The 23060-nt window shown below is 40.7% G+C and overlaps 1 protein-coding gene across 1 annotated transcript in view; it reads right to left on the bottom strand.

The window, feature by feature from the left end:
- MYH10 (myosin heavy chain 10) overlaps positions 1-23060 on the bottom strand; it is a 103064-nt gene that overhangs the window by 26956 nt on the left and 53048 nt on the right. The window contains exons 6-15 of the mRNA XM_080560528.1: positions 17867-17959; positions 14022-14085; positions 12275-12373; positions 11157-11300; positions 10753-10848; positions 6926-7044; positions 6352-6504; positions 5762-5935; positions 3826-3999; positions 1951-2065 (exon numbers count right to left, since the gene is read on the bottom strand). Coding sequence (XP_080416654.1) covers positions 1951-2065; positions 3826-3999; positions 5762-5935; positions 6352-6504; positions 6926-7044; positions 10753-10848; positions 11157-11300; positions 12275-12373; positions 14022-14085; positions 17867-17959 — 1231 coding nt within the window. The remainder of the gene's footprint in view (positions 1-1950; positions 2066-3825; positions 4000-5761; positions 5936-6351; positions 6505-6925; positions 7045-10752; positions 10849-11156; positions 11301-12274; positions 12374-14021; positions 14086-17866; positions 17960-23060) is intronic.

The raw sequence follows: 23060 nt of genomic DNA, 5'->3' as shown, positions 1-23060 counted from the left end.
TCAATATTAAAGTTAATATGTCTTCCCTGTAGGTTAAGAGCAGTCACTGAACAGCATGAATGAAATTACCTATTGGCTAGAACTTCTCAACTCACTCTCCGGTAATTTTTTTTATTTTTTTATTTTTTTAAGTAAACACCACTTGTAGCCTAAAGTATGTAGTATATCAAGAATAGCAGGCTTCAAGTAAAAATTGCAAAGTTTGAAGGCACAAGCTTCACGCACACATTTCAAAACTTGGAGAGGAAGAAGGGAAGGATGAAGAAGTTGGATAAAAATATCTAAAGCTTCTTCAAAATATCTAAGTAAGTGGTTTAATTTTAATACCTTAAAAATGATGCAATTTCTATGAGGGGAAATATTAAACATGTTTTTAAAATAGAACAACTCCAGTAAGTCAAGGAGAAATTTATTTTATTTACTCCACTAATAAAACTGCAGCATTTCTGATAGTTTTCATAGATTCTTTACCTCCCCTTCTCAAAAGCCATACCTACATTCTAAACCATCCAGAGTTTTGTCAATGTTGGACTGCAGAAAGAAGCTTGATAGTGTTATAAAGCTTATGCATTGTCTCAAATACTTGGAGCTACCAGAATTATCATTTAAGAAGCAATTCTGGAACTAGGAAGCAACAAACCTTTTCATCTGCAATGCTTAAATGCAATGCATAATATAGATGCTATATGTATGCAGCAGCAACTGAATAGGTATGCACTCAGAACATTTGCCTTGTGGAGGTATACCTAAATTTAGCATGAAATGAAAAAGTTCATGCAAGCCTACGAGCAAAAATGGTTTTCCTGTAGATACAACAGCCCTGCCTTTAGTAGGCCTATGGTTTTTATATCCATTCACCTGGTGGATCATGAAGACCAGTAATATTGTCATAGAAACAGGCTCTCTGAATATTCTGAATCTCTAAGGCAGAGAAACAGCAAAAACAGAAAGACAGAAGAGCAGACACACAAGACACTTCAGTTAGTATACAGAACAGGTTTATCAATTGCAAGCAGACTTAACTGTGCTACAAAGGCTATTAGGCCGTAACATATTCCATGCACATTTCAATTATCTGTGGAAGCAGGTTTTGAATGTTTGGACCAAACCACTTTCATTTCTACACATGTACTCAAAAGGGAAGGAGCAGATCCCCAACCAAAAAGTTCTTAATATATTCATTATAACACCTCTCTGCAGCTGAGCCAAGTAAGTACTCCTGAGAAGATGGAAACTCTGAATTAACCTACAGCAACACCTATATCACAAGCTGGAATTTTTCCTGGAGTAAGAAAGTACAGGCTTTATGCACTATGACATGTAAATATACTGTTATTAATATACTGTGATGTTAAAAACTATAAGAGTCCCTGCTTAGTAGTTATTTGGCTATTTCTGCTTCTTGGAGCATTTTGGGAAAAAATGGCGAGAAATACTTTAAGTTGACGTGCAGGTTAAACCAGTTAAACAGCAACGTGCAGTTTAGTAGGAAAAATATTGCATTTGATTTTAATATGGAATATCTAAGCACTGGTTTGGCTGTTAATGAGTTTTATTTCAGGAAATAAGTTTTCCAGGGTATCACCCACCCCTGCACTGTGCTGCTCATGTAAGATGCAGCTGTTTATATTCAGGACTTCAATGCAGCAAGTCAGGAGTTTTAGACATAATTCTACAGATAAAATTTGACACAGGTTAACAAGTAGTAGGTGAGTTATCAGTTCAAATAATGAATGTGAGAAGCAGCTACTCAGAAATGGTATATGTGCAAAGGACCGTAAGAGCAACGCAGCTTCCCTCTTGTACTTTTGGTACTAAACCATAGAGAAAACACTGTAGATATTTACAATGAAGAAGTGGAAGTGAGGACAAAACAGGCACAAAAAAAGAGAACTAATCCAGCAAGGAGAAATCTCTAACAACTTCTGTACTCAGAGCATGACCTCTTACCATCTTTCCAAAGTTCTGCAACAAATTTGTCAGAAGACTGGTGCAAGAGTGTAGCCACGTTGTCATTCAGGGGGTCCATGTTCTTCATCAACCACTCATCTGCCTTGTAGTCTACCTGTAGAGCAGACAAATTGCAAACGGTCACAATATACTACCAGCCTTAATTTTAGATTTTCTTAATTTTAGATTTTCTAGCTTTAAAAATAAGCTTTCAAAACAGTATACTGATAACTTTTCTCCCATTCTTTTTAATATTCGCTTGCCAGAAGTTAGTTGTCTCTCCTCAGAGCACTTCAAAGTACCACTAAAATGTATTGTTCTCTTGAAAGAGTAAAAGTAAATAATAATGAATTCAATTTAAACTTAATCTGACTTTTTGTTTACTAGTAGCTAGCATACATTTCTCAGCTTAGCAGCATTAACAAAAATAAGGCTTTGCTGTTTGCTGTGAAGATGTAGAAAGAACTCCAACAAAGACCTTAATTATTGTACATAAATGCCTAGGTTAAACTAAGAACATGCTGAAAAAATAAATTTTTAGTTTCACTATAGCAGATCTACCTAAACATTTTGTTCTATAAACAAAACAAGGAAAGATCTTATCTTTGAAAGAACCAGTTCTGTGGTTTTGCCATGAAACTATAGCTCAGCAGTTGCAAACTCCATGCTACCAACATGGACTTCATCACAATGCAAAAGAGAGCTCTAAAAAATAAAAATCTAACAGAACCTCTGGGTAGCATGGTTTTGCTTCAACCAGACCAAAAGGTAGCTACTTCTAAATAAGGACTTTGGAAGGCAAGCCAAATACAAATACTCCCACCATCTAAAACCAGCTGAGAGCATCTTAGTCTTTCTTACAGGAAGATATTTTACAAGGATTTCACTTTTGAAGGAAATACACACTCAGATTGGTAACTGAAAAGCACCTTCTGTCAGAAGACGGTAACACAATGAATGCAGGGCCAGTATCACAGAAGTGCCTGCAATGTTCTGAAGAATGGCTGGCTGCTGCCAAACAACTACTTCTTTGTACTTGGGTACAAAGATATTTTACTTCATTTTGATTATCTAAAGGCAATCTTTTGTTTCACAGCCAATTTACTATTAACTGTAGCAACAGTGATTGACTATTTCTAAGTTATTATTTTAAATATTGATGCAACACATTTATTTTACTTTTTGCTACGATTATCTAGTTGGTGCCACCAAACATTAATGAATAGATATCATTAATATTTTAAATTAAAAGATAGTACAATTCACAGTCAGTTTCTTCTAAATCAGGGCAAGAAATGGTACTAGGATTAAGTTTGGCTATTTATGAAACTGGTTACATAGTGTGACCCTACAGAATAGACTTGGTGATCATGAAATGTCTACAAAATGCTGACAAGGATTACATGGCTGCTTCATGGACCAGTTTACCTTGCATCCAAGCTCTGCCCCTCAGCAGAAAAATAAAGGTTGAATTAACAGTAAAGGTGAAAGGGTATCAGCTTAGCTATAGAAGGGAACAATCTTGTGTTGAACTGAGGGAATAAAGTTGAACACGATGGTACTGACATAGCCCTGCTTATGCATTATCAACTTGGGAACAGATACTCAGAATAGACTACTCTAGTAAGCCCTGAAGAAACTCACCTCTAAGGCCTGACAACAAAATTTCAGTGAATTGAAATATATAATATTAATATTTTTCATTTCTGTCTGCTATTTGGTAACAAGAGTTCCACCAGGGCACTCCCGTATGTCCAAGAAAATAAAACCAGGCCACCTTCTTGCACAAGTACTTCTAAATTTGGTAGCTATGTACTTCATAACACTTTCCTTAAACCAACGTTTCTAACCAAGTATCTAATATTTAACTCTTACCTTCCCTGCATAATGAATAATGCAGAAGTCTGCTTTGTCCTTGAGCTGTCTTGGCTTTTGGAATTTGGAGTGGGTTCCTTGCTCTTGGACCAATTTTTCCACAAATGTTTTGTCAGTAGCTTTAGGGAACCAGCATTCTTCATCCAGTAATGCTAACACACCAGGAGGATTTGCCTGAAATTCAGATGGATTTTATTTGTGTTACTATTTAATATGCATATATTTCATAATATTTTGTATTCAAAACACGTAATTGAATGCCACAATAAAAAATTGATCCTAGTTTGATATAAATTAAAGCAAACTGTGGGGGAATTCAGTTCCATGAAGGCATTATGACTGGTTCAAACAAATTCATTCCAATGTATATGGACTCCAATAGAGCTGACCTAGTACTGCCTGAAGCCTTGCTTTCAGACGAGACTGGAATAGATGACCTCCAGAGTTCCCTTCCAAACATTTCTACAGCACATACCTATGCAGCAGCTCACCCAGATTTCCACAGTAGTTACTGTCATGCTTTAATGTTGGCAAAACTGAAGACAATTATCCCTCCCAGCCACTTGATACTACTGTGGCAGCCACCAAGCCTTCCCTTGCCAAGCCTTGTGTTGATATGCAGTAGCAGCATCCAGAGGGATTCAGCAGGCTTAACTTCAGCAGCCAGCAGTTTTATACACTACTCCATTAGAGGGTTTGTTTATTCTTAGAATGAAGTAGGGAACAAGCAACACTTGCATTGTACAGCTGTAGAATTGTTTGACAATCATTTTCCTCAGGGAAGACAGACTGATATACACAGGAACAGAATGGAAAAATAGTCCATAAAGATTTGTATTTCCTAAGTTCCTAATGAACTCAGAAATTAAACATTTGAAGATGTTTATATTTTGCCTACTACATAGCATCACATACTTCATTTGCTGAACAATTAAGACCATACTGACATTTCCTTTAAAAAAAAGTACTTCAATGCATTTTAGAATATTCACTTAAAACATCTGCATATTGAGAACACCCCCAATCTGAAGCCTCCAGTCTTTTTGGCAGAGATTTTACCTTCCAAGGAGACAGAACTTTAAGCTCCACTCTCAAAATGCAACATTTTGATAACTGAAATAAGATTTCCCTTTTGTTACTGCAACAGAAGAAAACAACCAAACAAAAAACCACCAATGCCAGAGTGTGTCTGTTCTGCTCTTCAGGATGCACAGCATCATTGGCACTGCCGACTCTGGGTACTCTAGAGTACACACAGATGAACGTACAGAGCAGTAACTGCAATGCTCTAGTTTTAATTAAACGGAGTCATAAAATAACTTTGACAGCATATTTCTGACATGCAAACAGAACCTTGCAGGAACCATGATCCTCAGTCCTCCAAGTCCCTTCCTGAAACCAGCTGTTCCTACTGCTTTGAAGTCTTATTCAGCTTCTGTATATTGAGCAGCCAGAATATCAAAGTGCAGCGATAACACCACCTTTAAAATATTACTGTCCTATTCAAAAGGCAGATTTGCAAGAAAGTTTATCCTAAATGGAGTTTCAGATTTTTTTCCATTGATTTCAAATTATAAGTTTTACCTTAAGTCTTGAAAAGCTTTCTTACTAAGTCACCACACTAAAGCTCCTATAATGCACTGCCATGGTTTAATATGAAAGTGAAAGGACTAGACTTCATTAGTGCAAGGGAAAAGGTATAAAAATAGTTGCTTAATATCTTTAGCAGAGTGTTTCACCCTAACATCGGGTCAAAACCCCTTAAGGATAAATACTTTTTATTAATACGTGGCATTTTAGGCCTTGGAATTCAGCATTCTAGTTAACTGTTTCCACGATAGCTTTGCAAGAAATCTCTGTACAGTCCTACAATTTGCAAGACAAACCCTTGAGATGAACCTCTTCTCCTTAGAGTATTATTAATGCACAAACTCACAGGTCTTTCGATCAAGTCAATGCAAGGCTGCAGATCCAGTCCAAAGTCAATGAAATTCCACTCTATACCCTCTCGTTGGTACTCCTCTTGCTCCAGGATAAACATCGTGTGGTTGAATAACTGCTGAAGCTTCTCATTGGTGTAGTTAATGCAGAGTTGCTCAAAGGAGTTCAACTACAAAAATAACATTAGTAAGCAAGAATAATTCAGTGACAGGATTTACCACACATTTGGAAGTCAAAAATTTGACCTTGTAAGGAAATCCCCTGAAAGCCCTGCAACATTCAAGTACATTGTAAAGAAAATTGGAAAACGGGTTATTCAAAGTCTCTTATGTTCCCTGGTACCTATACTGAACTAGCATGTAATAGGGAAACATAATTGTTGTAGAAACATCACATATCAGAGAATGGTTTACTGTTTGATTTTTTGGCACTATAATTCAGGGTTGTCAAAGCATTCATGTGCTACAAACCCCAAAACCCTTCTGCAGCCTTGGAACATGCATGTGTTTAGTAGCTCTACAGTTAATCCTGAACGCACAACAACATGGGGAGGAAAAGAAAAATCTGATCAGTGTTTTAAAGTACCTCAAAGATCTCAAACCCAGCAATATCCAGAATTCCAATAAAAGACGCTCCCTGTCGTTTGGTCCTGTCCAAAGCTTTGTTAATGCGGTGAACAAGCCAGCGGAAGAGGCGTTCATAGGTGGCCTTTGCCAAAGCTTCCACTGCAAAGTCTGCCTGTAAATCCAAACAGGAAAGTTTATTTACTCTGGAAAAGTCATCAAAAGAACACGGACATGGATGTTATCAAAAATAACTGAGCAACAACAGAAGTTCAATGGCGTTAATACCACTGGGGAAAGAAAACAAGCAGCTGAAATAGTATGCAGTTTGATGTTATGTTGATGCGTTTCTAAACAGTACCATAAAAACAAAAGCTCTATGCATTTGGTATGTATAACTACATGAAAGGATAAAACCAACAGAAGGCCAAGGAAAAGGAAGTTTCTTCTACTCTACCACTGACTTTTACCACTTAAAGGATGTTTAATGAGGACAGCAAACAAAGTTGGTGCCAGTATGCATTTAATGCCACCTTTCCTTATTAAGAAGGAATCAGGATGAGGTACAGTTTCATCTTCATAGCACCACAACTTACTTGTTCTTTGGTCTGGGCTTTCTGAACGTAATCTCTGCCGACTTTGATGCGTGGTGTCAGTATGGCCCGGGTGAACTCCATCACGTTCATTCCCAGTAGATGGCAGAGTTTCTGTGCAACTGGAGATTGAAGTAATAAATGTAAGTGCTTAAATCCTCCACAGCAGCTAGCAACATGGGTGAAACAGGCTACTGACAAAGGCATTCATGAACCAACTGAAAAATTTAACAGCTATTCAAAATAGCTGTCAGGAAGATGCGCTTCTCTTGTGGACAGACCTACCCTACTGCAAAGCCTGTGTCTGTGGGACTTCATCCCAAAAGTTGACGCAAGTGTCTACAGAAGTACCCACTGAACTTCCTTAAGGGAATGCGGAAAATGCTACATTTCACAAAGTTACAAGGAGGTCATGCAGCAGTCTATTGCCCACACACAGGCCTTCATTTCATTACTTTAATGGGAACATTTTCTCACCTCCAAAAAAAAAAAAGCACAGCATGGTGTCACACATCAACTCCATCACGTTAAAGGTTGCTTAAAAACCTGTGCTTCAGTTTAGGCAGGTATGGCAGCATAATGCTATGAATGCTTGTATTGTAGACTACAGCAAAATACATTGTTTATACAAAATATTATAAACCCATGTTTTAAATTGCTTAGAATAATGCATACAGCAGCTCACTTTTAGACAGCTTGAATTCTCCTGGTGTCCTGGTTCACTGTTTGAAATTATGCATTACCCACACCCTCATCAGATATTCTCGCTGCATCAACCCCTTTTTTCAAATAACCTTTCCAATAGGCTAGGTGCTTATGATTCCAAATTTCTAAAAATGAAAGTGACGCTAAAGATATTTTTAGGTCTGGGTAAGTGTTGCCCTTTAGCAGGAAGCTCTCCACACTCTACTCAGTAAGTATTTCAACCTCTTAGCTTTCTAGTTTGGCAGCTCATTGTTTTACTGTTGAAATAAAAATATTTTTTTATAAACCTACATTAAAAAAAGATAATACCAACATAAAAGCAGAGGATGTTTTTGTACGGTATTCAAAATGCTACTACTTGATTTTAAAGTCTGCAGTTCTGTCTGCTACATGTTCATTAGAATGGTTCACACATCAAAACATAGCTGCATCAGTGAAGTTAACATGGCATCACAAATTGAGTATTCCTTTCACTTTAGCTACCTACACGAGCACTTGTCAGGCACAATCTGCCCTTAGTGAAGCCATACCGGTGACAGCCAACTTGACTTCACTAAGGGCAGACCGTGCCTGACAAATTTGGTGGCCTGCTGCAACAGGGTTACAGCATTGGTGGATAAGGGAAAAGCAACTGACATCACCTTCCTGGACTTGTGCAAGGCATTTGACACTGTCCCCCATGACATCCTTGTCTCTAAATTGGAGCTGCATGGAGGTGACGGATGGAGCACTCGGTGGGTAAGCAATTAGCCGGATGGTTGCACTCAGAGTCGCGGTCAGTGGCTCAGTGTGCAGGTGGAGATCAGCGACAAGCGGTGTTCCTCAGGGGCCAGCACTGGGACCGGCACTGTTTAACATCTTTGTCAGGGACGTGGACAGGGGAACTGAGCGCACCCGCAGCAAGTCTGCCGATGCCACTGAGCTGTGTGGTGCGGTCGACGTGCTGGACGGAAGGGCTGCTGTCCTGAGGGGCCTGGGCAGGCAGGGAGGTGGGCCTGTGCGGCCCTCGTGAGGTTCAGCAAGGCCAAGGGCAAGGCCCTGGGTCTGGGTCAGGGCAATCCCAAGCACAAACACAGGCTGGGTGCAGAATGGATTGAGAGCAGCCCTGAGGAGAAGGACCTGGGGGTGCTGGTGGGTGAGAAGCTCCGCATGAGCCGGCAGCGTGTGCAATTGCAGGCCAGAACAGCAGCCATATCCCGGGCTGCACCAACAGCAGAGACAACAGCGGGCCATGCTACTTCACTCACTTGGTTTCCCTCCTTCAGTTAAATCATTTAAAAGCGCTCTGTGCAACTTTTCTATCACTGACATGTAGGATTGTTTCTTTTTTTTCTTCATCTTGATCAATGTTGCACCAAAACCAACATACAACTCATCTTGTTCACTTACAGCTGAGGAATGTCCACTTAATTGTCCACTGATTGTAGCAAGCCCTGGCTATCCGACTTATACTTTCTGGATAAGGCAAAGATGCTGGAAAAGCTTCTGTTACAGTTGAAGTACAAACCTTATGAAATTGCTTATGAACCTTTTGGAAGAAAGGCTTCTAAACCTGGCAAGTGTGAATTGGTTCTGTAAAAACAGCTTCTCTCTCCCCTTCCTCCAGGACTGCTATATGAACTGTTTGCTATCTCTTATGTTTATACTTGAAATGGTTCTTTAACTATTCCTTTTTTTTTTTAATCCACGTTGTTTGGATTCACACCTTTACTACCCACACAAATTCCTTCCTGTCTATGGGGAGACAAATCTGCCCTATTTCAGACACCTCTAAACTTGTCACTGTCATGACACTTATTTCTCTGTAGTATATTAGGGAAACCCATCAGTGAGGTGTGACAATACAGATGACAAGCAGATGAAGATCAGTTTCACTCCGTGTCTTTAAAACGGTACAGTAAAAAAATATCACCAGATAACCTAGTAAAATAGTTTTAAAATGCAGGAGAACAGCAACATGCTTTAACTGCAATTTTATCTTTTCAGCATCTTCACTTTTTTATTCAAAATTCTATATTCGGTATTAAAATTATTCAATAGCACACTATTGGATATAGATATACTTTAGAATTCTATGCCCAAAACCAACAGTAATAAAACAAAAGTGAAGATAGTCAGAAAGTAAGAGGCATTTATATCTTTCGTACATTCCACCTTTTAAATGGAAACATACTCCTCTGAGCTGCCTCAGCTGACACTAAAAGCCCCAAAACCCAACCACCCACCCAACCTTTCTTTCTCCCTGCAAAACCCCAAATGCCAACTGCCAGCCAAGTGTCCAGTCAGTGATTGTCGAGCTTTAATCCATACCTGCTTGCTGGAGTACTTTGGGCAGCAGGCCACTGCCCTGGGAAATCACAAAAGTTTTGGACACTCCAAGCAGTACGCACACACAGCAATTTAGGGCAATTATGAAACAAGAAAGACAAGAATTTGATTCGTGCGTGTGCAGCAGGTCTCATGAATGATTCCTACTGCTCCATGCACTGAGGTCAGTTCTCAAAGCTGACTTTCCATGACAGCCTTTAAAAGGCCACAACTGAAGTACTAAATTCAAAATCTGAGAACTGCTTCATCAGCTATTTTAGTGAAGAAAGAACTCCTCAAAACGCTGATTGCATTGCATTTAGGGTACTGATAAATTTTAGTCACACTACCATACCACTTCAGAAATCAGATTTTCTGAAATATAGCATTCTTACATTCAGCCATTTCACTATGGAAGTTGTGCTTGGCTCCAGGGTTCTTATCGTTGGCAAGAAAACTGCTGTCAGGAACCAAAGAAAACAAACGGATTTAAGCATGCACTTTTTCCTAGTGCTTAAGTCTTTGTAGATAGCAATAAACAGGACTACAACTGAAATACTTAAAGTTTAGAAGCAATGCAAACAGCATAAATTCCGTTGATGGATACCTGAATTTGTCTGCATTATGAGAATGTAAGATGAGAGTTTTAATAACTGCCTGTTGGCTACTACCATCGCAATCATGGCGCCTTTTTGCCAAGAAACTTTAACAAGGAAGCTCAGAAGGCTGCTCTGTACCCAAAGATATGCACTAAACAAACGATAGGAAGAAAACTGCAGCTCAAGTTAAAGGAAGCCATACAAGCGTGACCAACTTACCAGTATTCTCTGGCATAGAGGCTTGATCGGTATTTCTCTCCTTCTTAAAGGAAATATTCCCAAACTGTAGCACTGAAGACACCACTTTCAGCATTGCTGTGTTAACAAAAGACATATGCACCAGTTTAATTGAAGAGAGTTCAACTTAGCAAATTTTTCTTCTGTTACTTACATCATTTTCCTTTCAAACTTGAAGCACAAGTTCAGAAAGGAAATAAGTTTGTACCACACATTTTAGGCAAATGTCTTTAACTCAACTCTAAGCTTACATTAAGCAAACACTTGTTGCAGGCTGTCAAGACACCGAAACGACATTAAATTTGGTGACATTAAATTAGCAAGTGTGTACACACATGTGCACGGGACAAAAAGTACACTTTAACAATCCAAGAGGCTTAACTTACACAAGATCTCGTCATGTGAAAATCCCATGATATGCATTGCTTCCATAGTCTCCTGAAAGTTATCCTTGTCTTGTTGCCCAGGAATAGGGATGTAGCCATTAGATAAAAATCTGTAATTGTTAAATCCTTCAAGCAGCAGGTCAGCTGTATTGGGGGTAAAGGAGAAGAGAAAGAACAACAAGCTAAGGAACTGCTGTTCACACCCACCTGTACACTGTTTTCACTAAACACACAGCCTATGCTTTACAAAATCAGTTCCTCAACTATGGCTACAAGCCATTATACCAGCTTAGTAATTCATTCTTTTAAAACTAAAAAGATAAGTATACCCTAAAAGCTGAAGCCAGATTCCCAGAACACCTATCTGAAGCATCCTACATTAGCTCTTTAATGCATTATGCCTGCAAAAAGAACATTACCTGACTCAGGTCTAGCATAATCATAAATCCCTGTTTCAAGTACCCTAAAACAAGCATCTCTATTGGAAGGTAACAGACACAAGCAGAAGTGGAGCTGGGTATTGATGATAAACAGATCAAGGATGCTAAACGCAAGTTTATTTAACACAGGACAAAAAGTGGGTCAACTCTCTGAAGTCTGTACCTTCAAATAGTTTCACTTATCACAGCCTAGCAGGAATCCCCAGTTGCCAGGAGAAAAGGGTAGAAGATAACCAGCACAGTACTGCAAAGGGTGAAGAAAGCCTCATGAAAGTTTCATTATGTATTGACGAAATGGCTGCTATTCTCCCTGGTTTGAAGGCACTGCCCGGTGTGGGTACGGCTGTCACTGCCAACCAGATTTGTTATTAATCAGCTGGGAGCACACTGCCGTTTCAATCCAGCGATTCCTGGCCAGAGACCGAGGACACCAGGCTGCCCAAACAGGACTTTGTCATGTAGCAGCCGTTTGCTTGAAATGCAACAGTTGTTTGACAGCATACTTGACAAAACACAGAAGTTACTTCAAAATAAGCCACCTGGCTTTTCATTTCTTTCTTCTTTTAAAACTCGCTGTTTCGAGACCAAACAACAGTTCAAACTCAACTGTGTTAACACTAGAATAACAAACTCAGCACACAAATGCAACAGATTTAAACAGTGAGATTCTTAACTTACACTTGAGGTGCTCTCCTGCTCCGGCTAGCAACTGATAGAAGATATGAAACGTCCGCTCATCTTTAGCCTGACGAACAGCGCGAGACTTCTCCAACAAGTCTGATTACTGCTAGTCAAGGATGTTCTAGAATTTTTGGTAAAAAAAGCCATCCAGTGCACACGGAACTCAAAGCAGGCTATATAATTACGTAAGGACCAAAAGGAACTTTAATACTAATGACGGGACTACATCCAATACAAACTTTCAGTAACTTGAAATGAGGGGTTTCAAATTCAGACAGATAGAAGCCCACATTTAATTCCAGCAAACTCGTTTCTTGGATGCTGTCTACATTTCCCCGCCACACGCAGCTGATGTCTGTAAGGGATCACTGAGACCTAAGTGGGAGGGGGAGCTGGTCTCATTCTTTTTCAATCATTCTTCTATTAGGACTTGAGTCCTACTCAAAGTACCAAAAACCCAGCAGCTGCTGAACACTAAAGTACTCTTTCTAGTACATTCAGCATTTCTTTCAAGTATGTTTTTTTTTTTAACAGACTATTCTTCATTGCCTTTAAAAAGTTTCCAAACTCGAATTTGTGCAGCTGATAGTGTCTAGTAAGCTGCAACAAGCTGCTGTGTTACTTAAATTTTCATGTCTTGATATTCCATATTGTAAAACAAATGTGGGACCACTATTTGAAGTGACACAAGGGCAAGTTCCTGCGATGAAGAAAGAATTCCCTAAAAGATAAATCCTCCTGTTTTCATAAACCTCTGGGCAAAACTATTCAAAACTTTCATAAAAGCAAGAACTGCCCTCGTTCCTGTACTAAGCACCAAATTGAAAAAAAAGTTGTTCAACATTAAAGCATATTTTGAATAACTGCAGGTTTTTCCCAGCCTTATTGGGAAATTATATTTTATGACAGTACCAAACACACACACTATCCTTAAAATGAAGCAGTGTAACTCACAGGCACAGAATGAAAGCTTAGTTGCATCAATGTTTATGATTAATACTCACAAGATATTGTTTACCAAGGCTCTTCATTTCATAACTTTATGGCCACCCTGTTTCTATTCCCCACAGAGAAGCAGCTAAACAGACTAGAAAAGTTTACACATCCTTAGAAAACAACTTTAGAGAAGGCTTTCAGGATAAGTGTTTTTACTTGTTCTTATGCAATCACACATAAAAATGGACCTTAAAACTACAACTGAATTAGGCTTCAGCATTAATTGGTAGTAGGCCTTGTGTTGCCGAACCTCCCCGGTATCCAGAAGCCCTGCAAAACCAGAAGGTGACCGGCAGGACAGCACCTCCAGCGCTGTCACTCATTGCTGAGCACCATCTCCGTCCCAGCAGAGAGCTGCTCTTGCAGCACTGAGGGGCAACCTTTGGCACAGTACAGTGGTTCCAGGTAGGAAAGTGGGGTTTTTCTGGTGTCCCCTCAGAAAGATAACATACATAGAACAAGCACGCTTGAAATAATTCCTTTGACAAGGAATTCCTTTCCCTGTTTGTAAGTCTAGCCTAAAATTCCAGCAGACTTCAGAGTGCTAAGCGTTGGTATATCCAATTTCTAAGCCTGAGGAAGCATGCCGGCTTCATGACATTCGAGCACTTGTTTTGAAACAAAGGAGGAGAGACATTGTCAAAGGAATACAGAAATATGGTAACCTTTCACTACATTCCAACTAAATCAAGGGTTAAAAAACATTTGAAACTTGCATTTCACACTGACGTAGCATGAAGGAGGATACATGTCTCAATGTTGGCCCCGACAATATAACCAGTAACATCAAAGTTAATCCTAATGAACTTGCCCTGCAAAGAAAAAAAGATTTCTGTAAGTACTTATTTTTTCATTACGACAACTCAGCTGTCTGTATGAAAACAATGCAACCTGCACGTTGGGTAATAAGCATTTCATACAAGTTCAAATGAAAACTTCTCCATTCAGCGTACTCGTCCCGTCAGTGGAACACGTTACCCTGCATTCAAACACTTTCTGAAGACTGACGCACCAGGACTCTCACATTGACAGAACACGTTAAGTGTGAGTAGAGCAATGCTGAAATTTTCAGTGTGCACATTTCTATAGAACACCAACATCCTCAGGCATGCCCACATTTGCTCTACCTGCAACAATCCCAAATCTCCATATGCTGCCTACCCCAGCCATCACAATCCTACTCCCTGTCCTAGGACCAGGCTGTCTGCTACCTCCACGGTCTCTTGTCTAGCGGTTGTAAAGAAGGGACCTAGAGAGACAATACACCCCTTTCTTCCACACACATCTCCTTTTCCCCACAAAGGAGAAAATACAGAGCATACTTCCCCCACACGCTGGCTTTTGGGAAGAAACTGGTTGCAAGTGAACACATTGTACTGGGTCTCAGAGTTCAAACAAATCAGTTTCAAGCCACTTCAGTTCCCCAGCCTGGTTTGTCGCTTGCCACAAACGGTCCCCACTGGTTCTGGCTTGGATTTGGACCACTTCTAGTCTCTGTGCTCATGAAACTGGTATTTCCCTGGATGCAAGTGTCTGAAGAAACCAGTGGGAATACTCCGCAACCACACCAGGATCTCTGTTTTCATCACATCCAATTTCTACAGTCTTATCTACATAGAAACAGGTTTTGGAGCTCAGGGAGTATCACAGCAATTTGCTAACAGCCAGCTGAATGCTTCTTTTGATGATATCTGCACAAAGTCACCTACTAATATCTTCCGTGGAGCCCTTTTGAAAGCTTTCTTGAAATCATTATCCAGGTCCTCCCATATCTCAAGTCTGACAGATTATTGCTATTAGTATGTTAAAGAGAATTCCTGTTTGGCGGATCCCTTTTGCTCAGGGAATGTACTACTGATTTCCATATTAAATATTCTGCTCTACTAGTGTGGAGAATAGATGTATTCCAGCAACGGCCTGACCCACTAAGTGTTTCCGCAGTACGCTGCCACGCTGCAGAATTACAACACCTGAACAAGTTACCGCAATCATTCAAACCATCACTTACCAGAACACCCTTGACCTCTTGGTTCCCTGATAAAGCCCATTCATGCCAAAAAGGTTTGTGTGTACAAGCCTGACTGTGCTTCTCTCCCCAGCCAGGCCAGAGCACCCAGAGAAAGGAACCCCCAAGCCTGCCTTACCTCGACTCAGCCTCAGAGCAAAGCGACTGCTCTGACTCAGTTGCACACCCTCAGCTCAGGGATTTCTCCAAGTTTTAGGAGAACTGTTGGAACACTTCAAATTGGCTTCAATGCTTACAACCCTACTGCTTAACGTGCAGTTTGGTTGGAAAGTCAGTGGTGCTAAAATGACTGCTGGAAAGATCGGGGCTTGTTTGCAAGCACCCCCCGTAAGAGACCAGGCACTTGAACACAGATTTCTGGGTATGAAGAAACAGAATGCTCTAAGCTCAGCTTCGAACTAAAGCACCATATTTTTTGTTCAGTAACCGTCCAGAAAGCTATATTTGGAACTGTTACACAGATAAAACCGTTGTTTTGCTGAAATTCAGCCAATAAACTAGATATACCACACGTGTCAGTACCCGCATGTCCAGCGAGGCAGCTGACAGCTTTTCACACAACGGGTCACAGAGATGCTTCTTCGAATGACATGGCTTGGGTTGTCACGTTTTGTGTGAGAGCAAGCATGAAGCACTACATAAGGTCTAGCCTGGTATAATTCAGAAGTGCTCTACTCTATTTCACACTTCAAAGTTATTACATTTCTGTTGCCAAGCCCCCAGCCCCAGGAATGAAACAAACAGAGGCAACACAGCCAGTTGAGGCAGATGCCCACCAGGGGACGGGGACCTTCTCAGCCTCCAAGCTCAGTCACCACTGAAGCCGATACTAGAGAGGTCACTGATCTAGTTTATCTTCCTGAGAGTGAAATATGAATATGCCCTTTCAACGAGCACAGGAAAACCTTGCTCTGAAGTCTTTAATCTCTCAGCTAGATGACCACCATTAGTTTCCAACAGGATCCTGTTTACGCTACCGTTACAGCACTGAAGTACACGGCTTTTTTAAAACCACGTAGGAAGGGAAGCAGCATTTGTCTTGTTAGGTCCATATTCCAGAACTAACTTTCCTATCCACTGCAAACTCCAGGCTTTATTTCCTGAAACACAGGAAATACATGCATTTTGTAGAGGTGAGGGGAAAAAGTGACCGAACACTAGCCTTATTTCGGTATTACCTGGCATTATCAGCAAACAGGGGACAGCCTGGCCTCTTCATGCTGCACAGTAAAGACTGTTAAGCCTGTGTGTGCTGAACAACAGCAGTTCTCACTTTGTGGGAAGACGTTTTTTAAGTCAGATTTTTTTTTTATTTGCATAAAGACGACACCATCTGGAATGCATTATACTTGCTCCTTTATAAAAATAGAGCTGGAGCCATCTGAGTGATTATGTTCATGATGGCAATGCAGGCTTCAACATAACACAGAGCAGATGCTAACATCTTGCAGGAAAAAAGTATCTTCATTAAATTAGTACAAGCTTTGATGGATTCGAGAAATGGAACAAAGAATTATTGCACAGTGAAACCTGTTGATATTATGAATCCTAATGCAACTTATACGAGCATCAGCCAGTAGTTTAAGTAATGTGGCTATAAAAAGTTACTGAAGTTGAATTTCTACAGTACTCTGCTCTCCCTCCTTGATTGATAAATCTGAAGGATTTAATCATGCAACTTTCCAGAGTCCTTATCGCTTGAGCTGAATTCATACAAATAAATCCAAGCAACCGTTGAAACGTCAAGGCAGACAAGAAATCTTTCATTTGTTCTGTAAATTTTAGTTCAGTTCTTGCAAAAAAAAAAAAAAGACTTAATGCCTCCCACACAGTTATAAAGCAGTACTAAAAACCTCTTTCCCCTGAAAACAGGAGACTGCTTTTTTTCTTAAGGGAAATTTTTAAAAAAGTGGTAAATAGCTATTCACCCCAAATTCCACTACTGGTTTCAGAACAATGGAACACACAAAGAGTTACCTACCAATAAAACGAGGCACTGACCCAACAAAACTCAACCTGCTGCGTGAGGATGCCCTACACCTTGAAGGTAAGTCACACTTTCTGGCTTCTCTTCAGCAAAGGGGTCAGAAGCACACCGAGATTTAGAAGTGTTTTTATATGCAAGTCTGGTGCTTTATTTTAATTGAGGATGTTCTCTCTAAACCAATCGATACAGTCACAGCTATTGACAGGAAGGCTAAATATTTAGCCAAATCCTAGAGATGCTGTATTCCTTCATCCTTTATAGATATACAGCAGTAATTTGCGTATGCAAACCATAGTTTATATTAACAGCATAGTTGCATTCATTATGTTACTAATGCTATTATCATTTCAAGGATAGTGGAGGTTGGAAACTAGATAAAATTAAAGCAAGTTTTGCCAAAAGCCAATGAGGATGCATCTTCAGTGACTGCAACACAACGCAGAAAGCCTTATAACAGAACCTGAAGCCACTGAGGAAAGTGCAAAGAAAATTTCTGATACTACTTAAACTCCTAAAAAGGAGTTTCTCCATGAACAGTAATCAAGATTTACAGACTGTAAACAGAAAAGGAGTAACTCACAAAGCGGGAGGAGTTGTCGTTTTTCACCGTCTTTGCATTCCCGAAGGATTCCAGAATGGGATTTGCCTGAAGAAGCTGACGTTCCAGCTCCCCCTAAAAACCATACAAACAGAAAAGCAAATGGACATAAACACAGTGCTCGCGTGATGAAGGCTTCCTATAATCTGCTTCTTCCTGACAGTCATTTTACCCAGGTTGTGGCAGTGATACCGTCTTCAGAAGGAGGTTACCATCCTTCCCCTGCTAGATCTGCCAATAGTCTCTTCCAACCAGTGAAGAATGTGTTTTGTGTTGTCATTTAAGAGCGCACACACACACACGTACACACACAGAGGTGACCGAACAGGAGTCAATGGATGTCATAAATCATTGAACGTGGAAAAACAAAATTCACATTTAGGGCTAATGAAAGTAGGCACAGACTTCAAATGCTCGAGAGAAATAAAATTAAATTTAATTTTTAAGATTTTAGTGCAAGGTGACTCATATACCATCTCGTTAGTGATTTGACAACGTACTCGTATTTCTCATATCGACTTTTAAATCAGCAAAGTGCTCATTTTCCATCAGCTTTACATTGATGTTATTGCAACATCTGACCTAAAGTGAATGCACCTGAGAAGTACGCCACAATGGCATAATGGGAACCCAGCAACGCCGAACACAAAGATCATTTTCAAATTGCCCAATTCAACCAAAATTGCTCAGCAGCTTTAATGCATTTTTTTTTAATGCTTCCTTAAGTTCAAGCCAATGGATGTGGAAATCAAAGTACTTATCTTAAGGAAATTGCACAACAGCTTCTACAATTGCTGTCCATGAAGAGGTCTGGTAACAAAAACCGTCTGTGCTGCTTCCATGAGCCCAAGAGGCATGTATGCACATAGGAAAATATGATATTGCTTTCCTGCTCTGAAGGATGGTTTAAGAAAAAAAAATGAAGCTGTATGTCTCTGGAATGTAGTTTTAAAAACTGAAGTTTGTGTTCTTAAACCTGCTTTTTCCAGTTATTTATAGCACGGATGAAGACCGCACACTGAGCAATTAAGAATGGAAGCAAGTCTCTTGAGACTTCCACGAGGTCAATTCTTACATAGGAATTTTAAAAAGTCACTAGTTAACACCTGAAAGAGGCTTTTATTTTTATATTCAAATATATTTCAAGTCCTTCTGTGAAGGAATGGCTGCTCATTCTCTAATGGGACCTCAGGCTATCTGCCCAAAGCTTGTCTACATCCAAACGTATTCCCTTTGGGACTACAAATTCTCTGAACTCTGCAGTAACTAAAGAAGAAATGGCTGTGTTCACCTCAGCCCTGAACACACCGCTAGTCAGGCCACACACCGCAGGCATGCCTACACACCTCAGGTTAGGTCTACCACCATTATCTATTTAAAAGAGCTCCTAAGGACTCTAAAAAAATAAATCACAACTGGAAGAACGCTAGTTCACTTATCGCTGCTACGTGGACATCTGCAATTCATAGCCTAACCGGCTGCTGTGTAAAGGCAGCAGGTAGTGGAAAAGCATTCGCTGACACCACTCCGCCCGTCCCCTCTCCCAGCCACACGACCAGCTCCTGTTCAGACACCAAACCAGAAGTGGGAAGCTTGCTTACCGTGCTGTACACAGCTTGAAATAAACCACATTACGTATATTAAACGCAGCAAGCACGTCCCAGCTTACATTTCAAATTCTAGCTATTCTGGAAAAGAAAGCACACTGACTTCAAAATCCAGCTCCACTGAAGAGCGTCACGGTGCTGCACGCGAGCAGCGCGCTCCAGGCACGCAACGTCCATGCTCTGAAGTGCCTCTGTGCACCGCAACAGTAATGCAGCTTCGTGCATGGGAACTTCTGCAGCAAGTCATAAAACAATTGTACTCAAGTTCTGCAACTGAATGCGGAGTTCTTAAGAGCACATCTACGTGCATCCCGTGGGATCTGAAGAAAACATTCAGTTGTGTCCTCAGACATGGGTGAAAACAGCGAGGACAAACAGCGATCACAGCCTAGCGAGCCGCTGCAGTTGTCGTTCACAAGCAGACTTCTCGTGGCCATCTAAGAGCAAACCTCTCACGCAGTGCAGAACAGCTTCAGAGAAGAATAGCGGTGGAAATTTTGAAACGGATTTCATAGTTTTCATCTCTAGATAGATTGCTTTACACTCAAAAATCTTTTTAGAAGCATTTAGTGCTTTGGAAAGAGTTTAAGTTTGGCCTGTAGGCATACCTCCAGCATAGGCATCTAAGCAGAACTTGGAAAAAGCAGTATCGCAATATTGTGGAAAAAGTGAAGTCATGCAACATTTCATGCAGGGCAACGTCAAGATAAGGAGGGCTTATTGTCTCAGTTTCAGAAAAACCAGCATCCCAGTGACTCGGTTTGTTGTGAAGCCTGGGTGAGGCAGGGAAACTACATGCTACTCACATACAACAGGGATCCACTCTGTAGTTCAAAATGACATTGAAACAGAAATGTTAATGATTATGGTTTATGCAATATCAACACTTCTGGATTAGCATGTTTCCACTGACACATTTCAAGTGTTGGCAACAAGCAGTGTATCTCAACCCTGGCAGGCTAATTCTAAGCAAAAGGAGGGTTAAACTCAACTCTTCCATTTATTTTTGGAACAGAGAAATTCTTCAGCAAAAAAACAACAGAAAAACTTAGAACTGTCTGAGGTTTGGATGGACGAAGGATTAGGTTAAATACTAAGAATGTCTGTAACTTCTGAAAATGAGACCATGGGGGCTCAGACACATGATTGGGTTACACAGGCTTAGCAAGTTACCACACACTAGCAAAGGCATCACAGCTGTCCATGGGACTTGGGTCTCCAATAAACCACAGCTTCTTTCCTCCCCCCTCCAAGTTGCACCACAGCCAGCTTTCAGAAAACGCAAGGGGGGGAATACAATCAGCTGAACTGACTCGTGGCAGCTTCTTGAGTTACCAGGCCTTGGTCACACCACACGGAGCTCTTGCAAAGCTCTCTCTTTATTTAAAGGCTTGTGCCCGTGACAAAAAGGCATCACTTACCACCTCAGGTTAGAGACTGGAGCGTGTACCTTGCATAACACGTGGGAGCAAATCGCTCATCTCTTTCCACGGTCTTACCCTCAGCTTCCACCCAGCCCTCCTCTTTGTGCCCCTTCAGGCCCCGGCAGCGCTGCGATTCCTGCTGCCTGCGGGGTAGGCACTGGGGAGCAGGCAGCGTTAGCTGCTCGCTCGTGGGCTGGCTGGAGCTAAGGGCAGCTCAAGCTCCAACAAGGAAACGCTAACTCAGGCAGCAACAGGGAATGAGCATCACCTCAGTAGGTCAGGGGAGATGCCCGATTGCAGGTGAGCCTTACGCGCTTGAGAATCAAGTCTTTCTCTGGTTACCCAAGCAGCTATAAAAACATTCAGGCAAAATCACACGTTAACCAGAAGTATTTTGTCACTTCCAATGATCCTTGCCATTTATTTAGTAGGTTATTTAGCATTAAAAAGTTTTGTACTCTCAGCAGCACGTTGACGCAGAGCCTGCTAGAGGAGTTCAGCTAAGAGGAGGAGAGCCCCCGCCGGTGGGTGGGAGTGCTTGGTGGTGCCGAGGAGCCTCTGTCCATTCTCTCAACGAAGCCATTAAACAGTTACTAAATTTACTATTAGCTGAATAAAGCACGTGGGAAAGCTTGTACAGGTAAATACAAATGGATAGAAAATAGTAGAAATAATGTATTAAGTTGACCTACAAAACTTTAGAAGCATAAAGAAAAACACTTGCCTGATGTTTCACGGGTTTAGGTGATTCGGGCTGTTCATTGCAAACAAACAAACGCATATGTTAGCAAGCAAGCATTCCAGCTAAAAGTTACATCCCAAATTATTAATGTCAGTAGGTTTAGCTTAACTATAAACTCACTTCATAGAAACTTATTTCATTTTAGAAAGTTATTCACTTGTCATTGCATGCGCAAAATGCTAAAACCTGTGTTTATGCAAAGAACTAATTCCAAATAAAATGCAAGATGACAGATGGACCTTGAGTAACAAGGAAAAAGGGCGACAGCATTATTAGTTTCACACGGTATTCCACATTTTTGCCAAATAACAAAGAAACCCACAACACTAAGTAACTTTCTCCAGTCTTAGCCCTTGCAAGGTGGTTTGGTATGGATAAGATGATCATTATTCTTCAAAAATACCAAGCAGGTTATGACAGAACCTAGGAGGAAAGCCATCCTGAAGGAGCCTGAGGTTTTCTTTCTGTGCTGTACAACATGTACTTCACAACTGCAAAGCCTACAATAGAGAGAAGTCGTTTCTTTCTTTCAGGAGTGACCATCCACATTAAGAAGCAAGATCTTAAACTGAAAACCTACAAAGTTTGCCAGGAAGAAGGGTACAAAACACCAAGTGGGATGGAAGATAAATAAAGATAATAAAAGCCCCCAAAATTCAACTCTGCAGAGTTTCTGCAGAAGTGCTCAGATTTTAAATCCCGTCATTACTTCCATTACTCTGTCCGCAAGCTTTCCAATCTTGAGCTTCACATCACAGAGCCTATGGGGAAAATGCCGTGAAATATGGGGAAGAGATTTTCATACCAAGCCAGATGCACACTTCCTCAATGCCTATTATTCTAAAGCTTTAGAACTGTTTTAGCACAAAGTAACAGAATTGGAGAGAGGTCCTCAAAGCAGCTGGCAACGGTTTGGCTCGTTCAGCTAAGCGGGGTGAATTTAGCAGAGCTGAATCATACCCGCTTGGAAAACAACTAAGGTATCTAAAAATAAGGTTAGCTGTTCCAGCGGGAGACTAGTGCTGCACTCAGTGGAAGAGGATTGGTACCCCTAGGAGGCATTTCATTTACTCATGTTCAGAGCAGATCACTGCTCTCTCGGGGTCTCCATTTCTGCCCTCACCAGGAGTAGAGCTGAGCATCACCAGACCAACGTTCAACTCCTCTGCATTTAAATCAGGGCAGTTAAAGCGCATCTGGGAAATCCTCCCTATGAGAAGCTTCAGCCTGAACTGGCCTACCCAAGATCCAGCGCTTCAAAACCAGTTTCATCTCTTTGAATTTAATAAAAGGAATTAAACCATTTAGCATTTCAGCTGCAGGGGCAAATAAATGCAGTCACAAACCTGAAAGTATTTATAGTCGTTTCTGAAACTTAAAGCAGCACCATCGTGCAAGCTGGA

This window comes from Anser brachyrhynchus (genome assembly GCF_964034855.1).
Source record: "Anser brachyrhynchus genome assembly, chromosome: 18".
NCBI classification, from domain to species: domain Eukaryota; kingdom Metazoa; phylum Chordata; class Aves; order Anseriformes; family Anatidae; genus Anser; species Anser brachyrhynchus.
The sequence above is the reverse complement of the archived record's forward strand: the minus strand, read 5'-3'. Positions and strand labels throughout refer to the sequence as shown.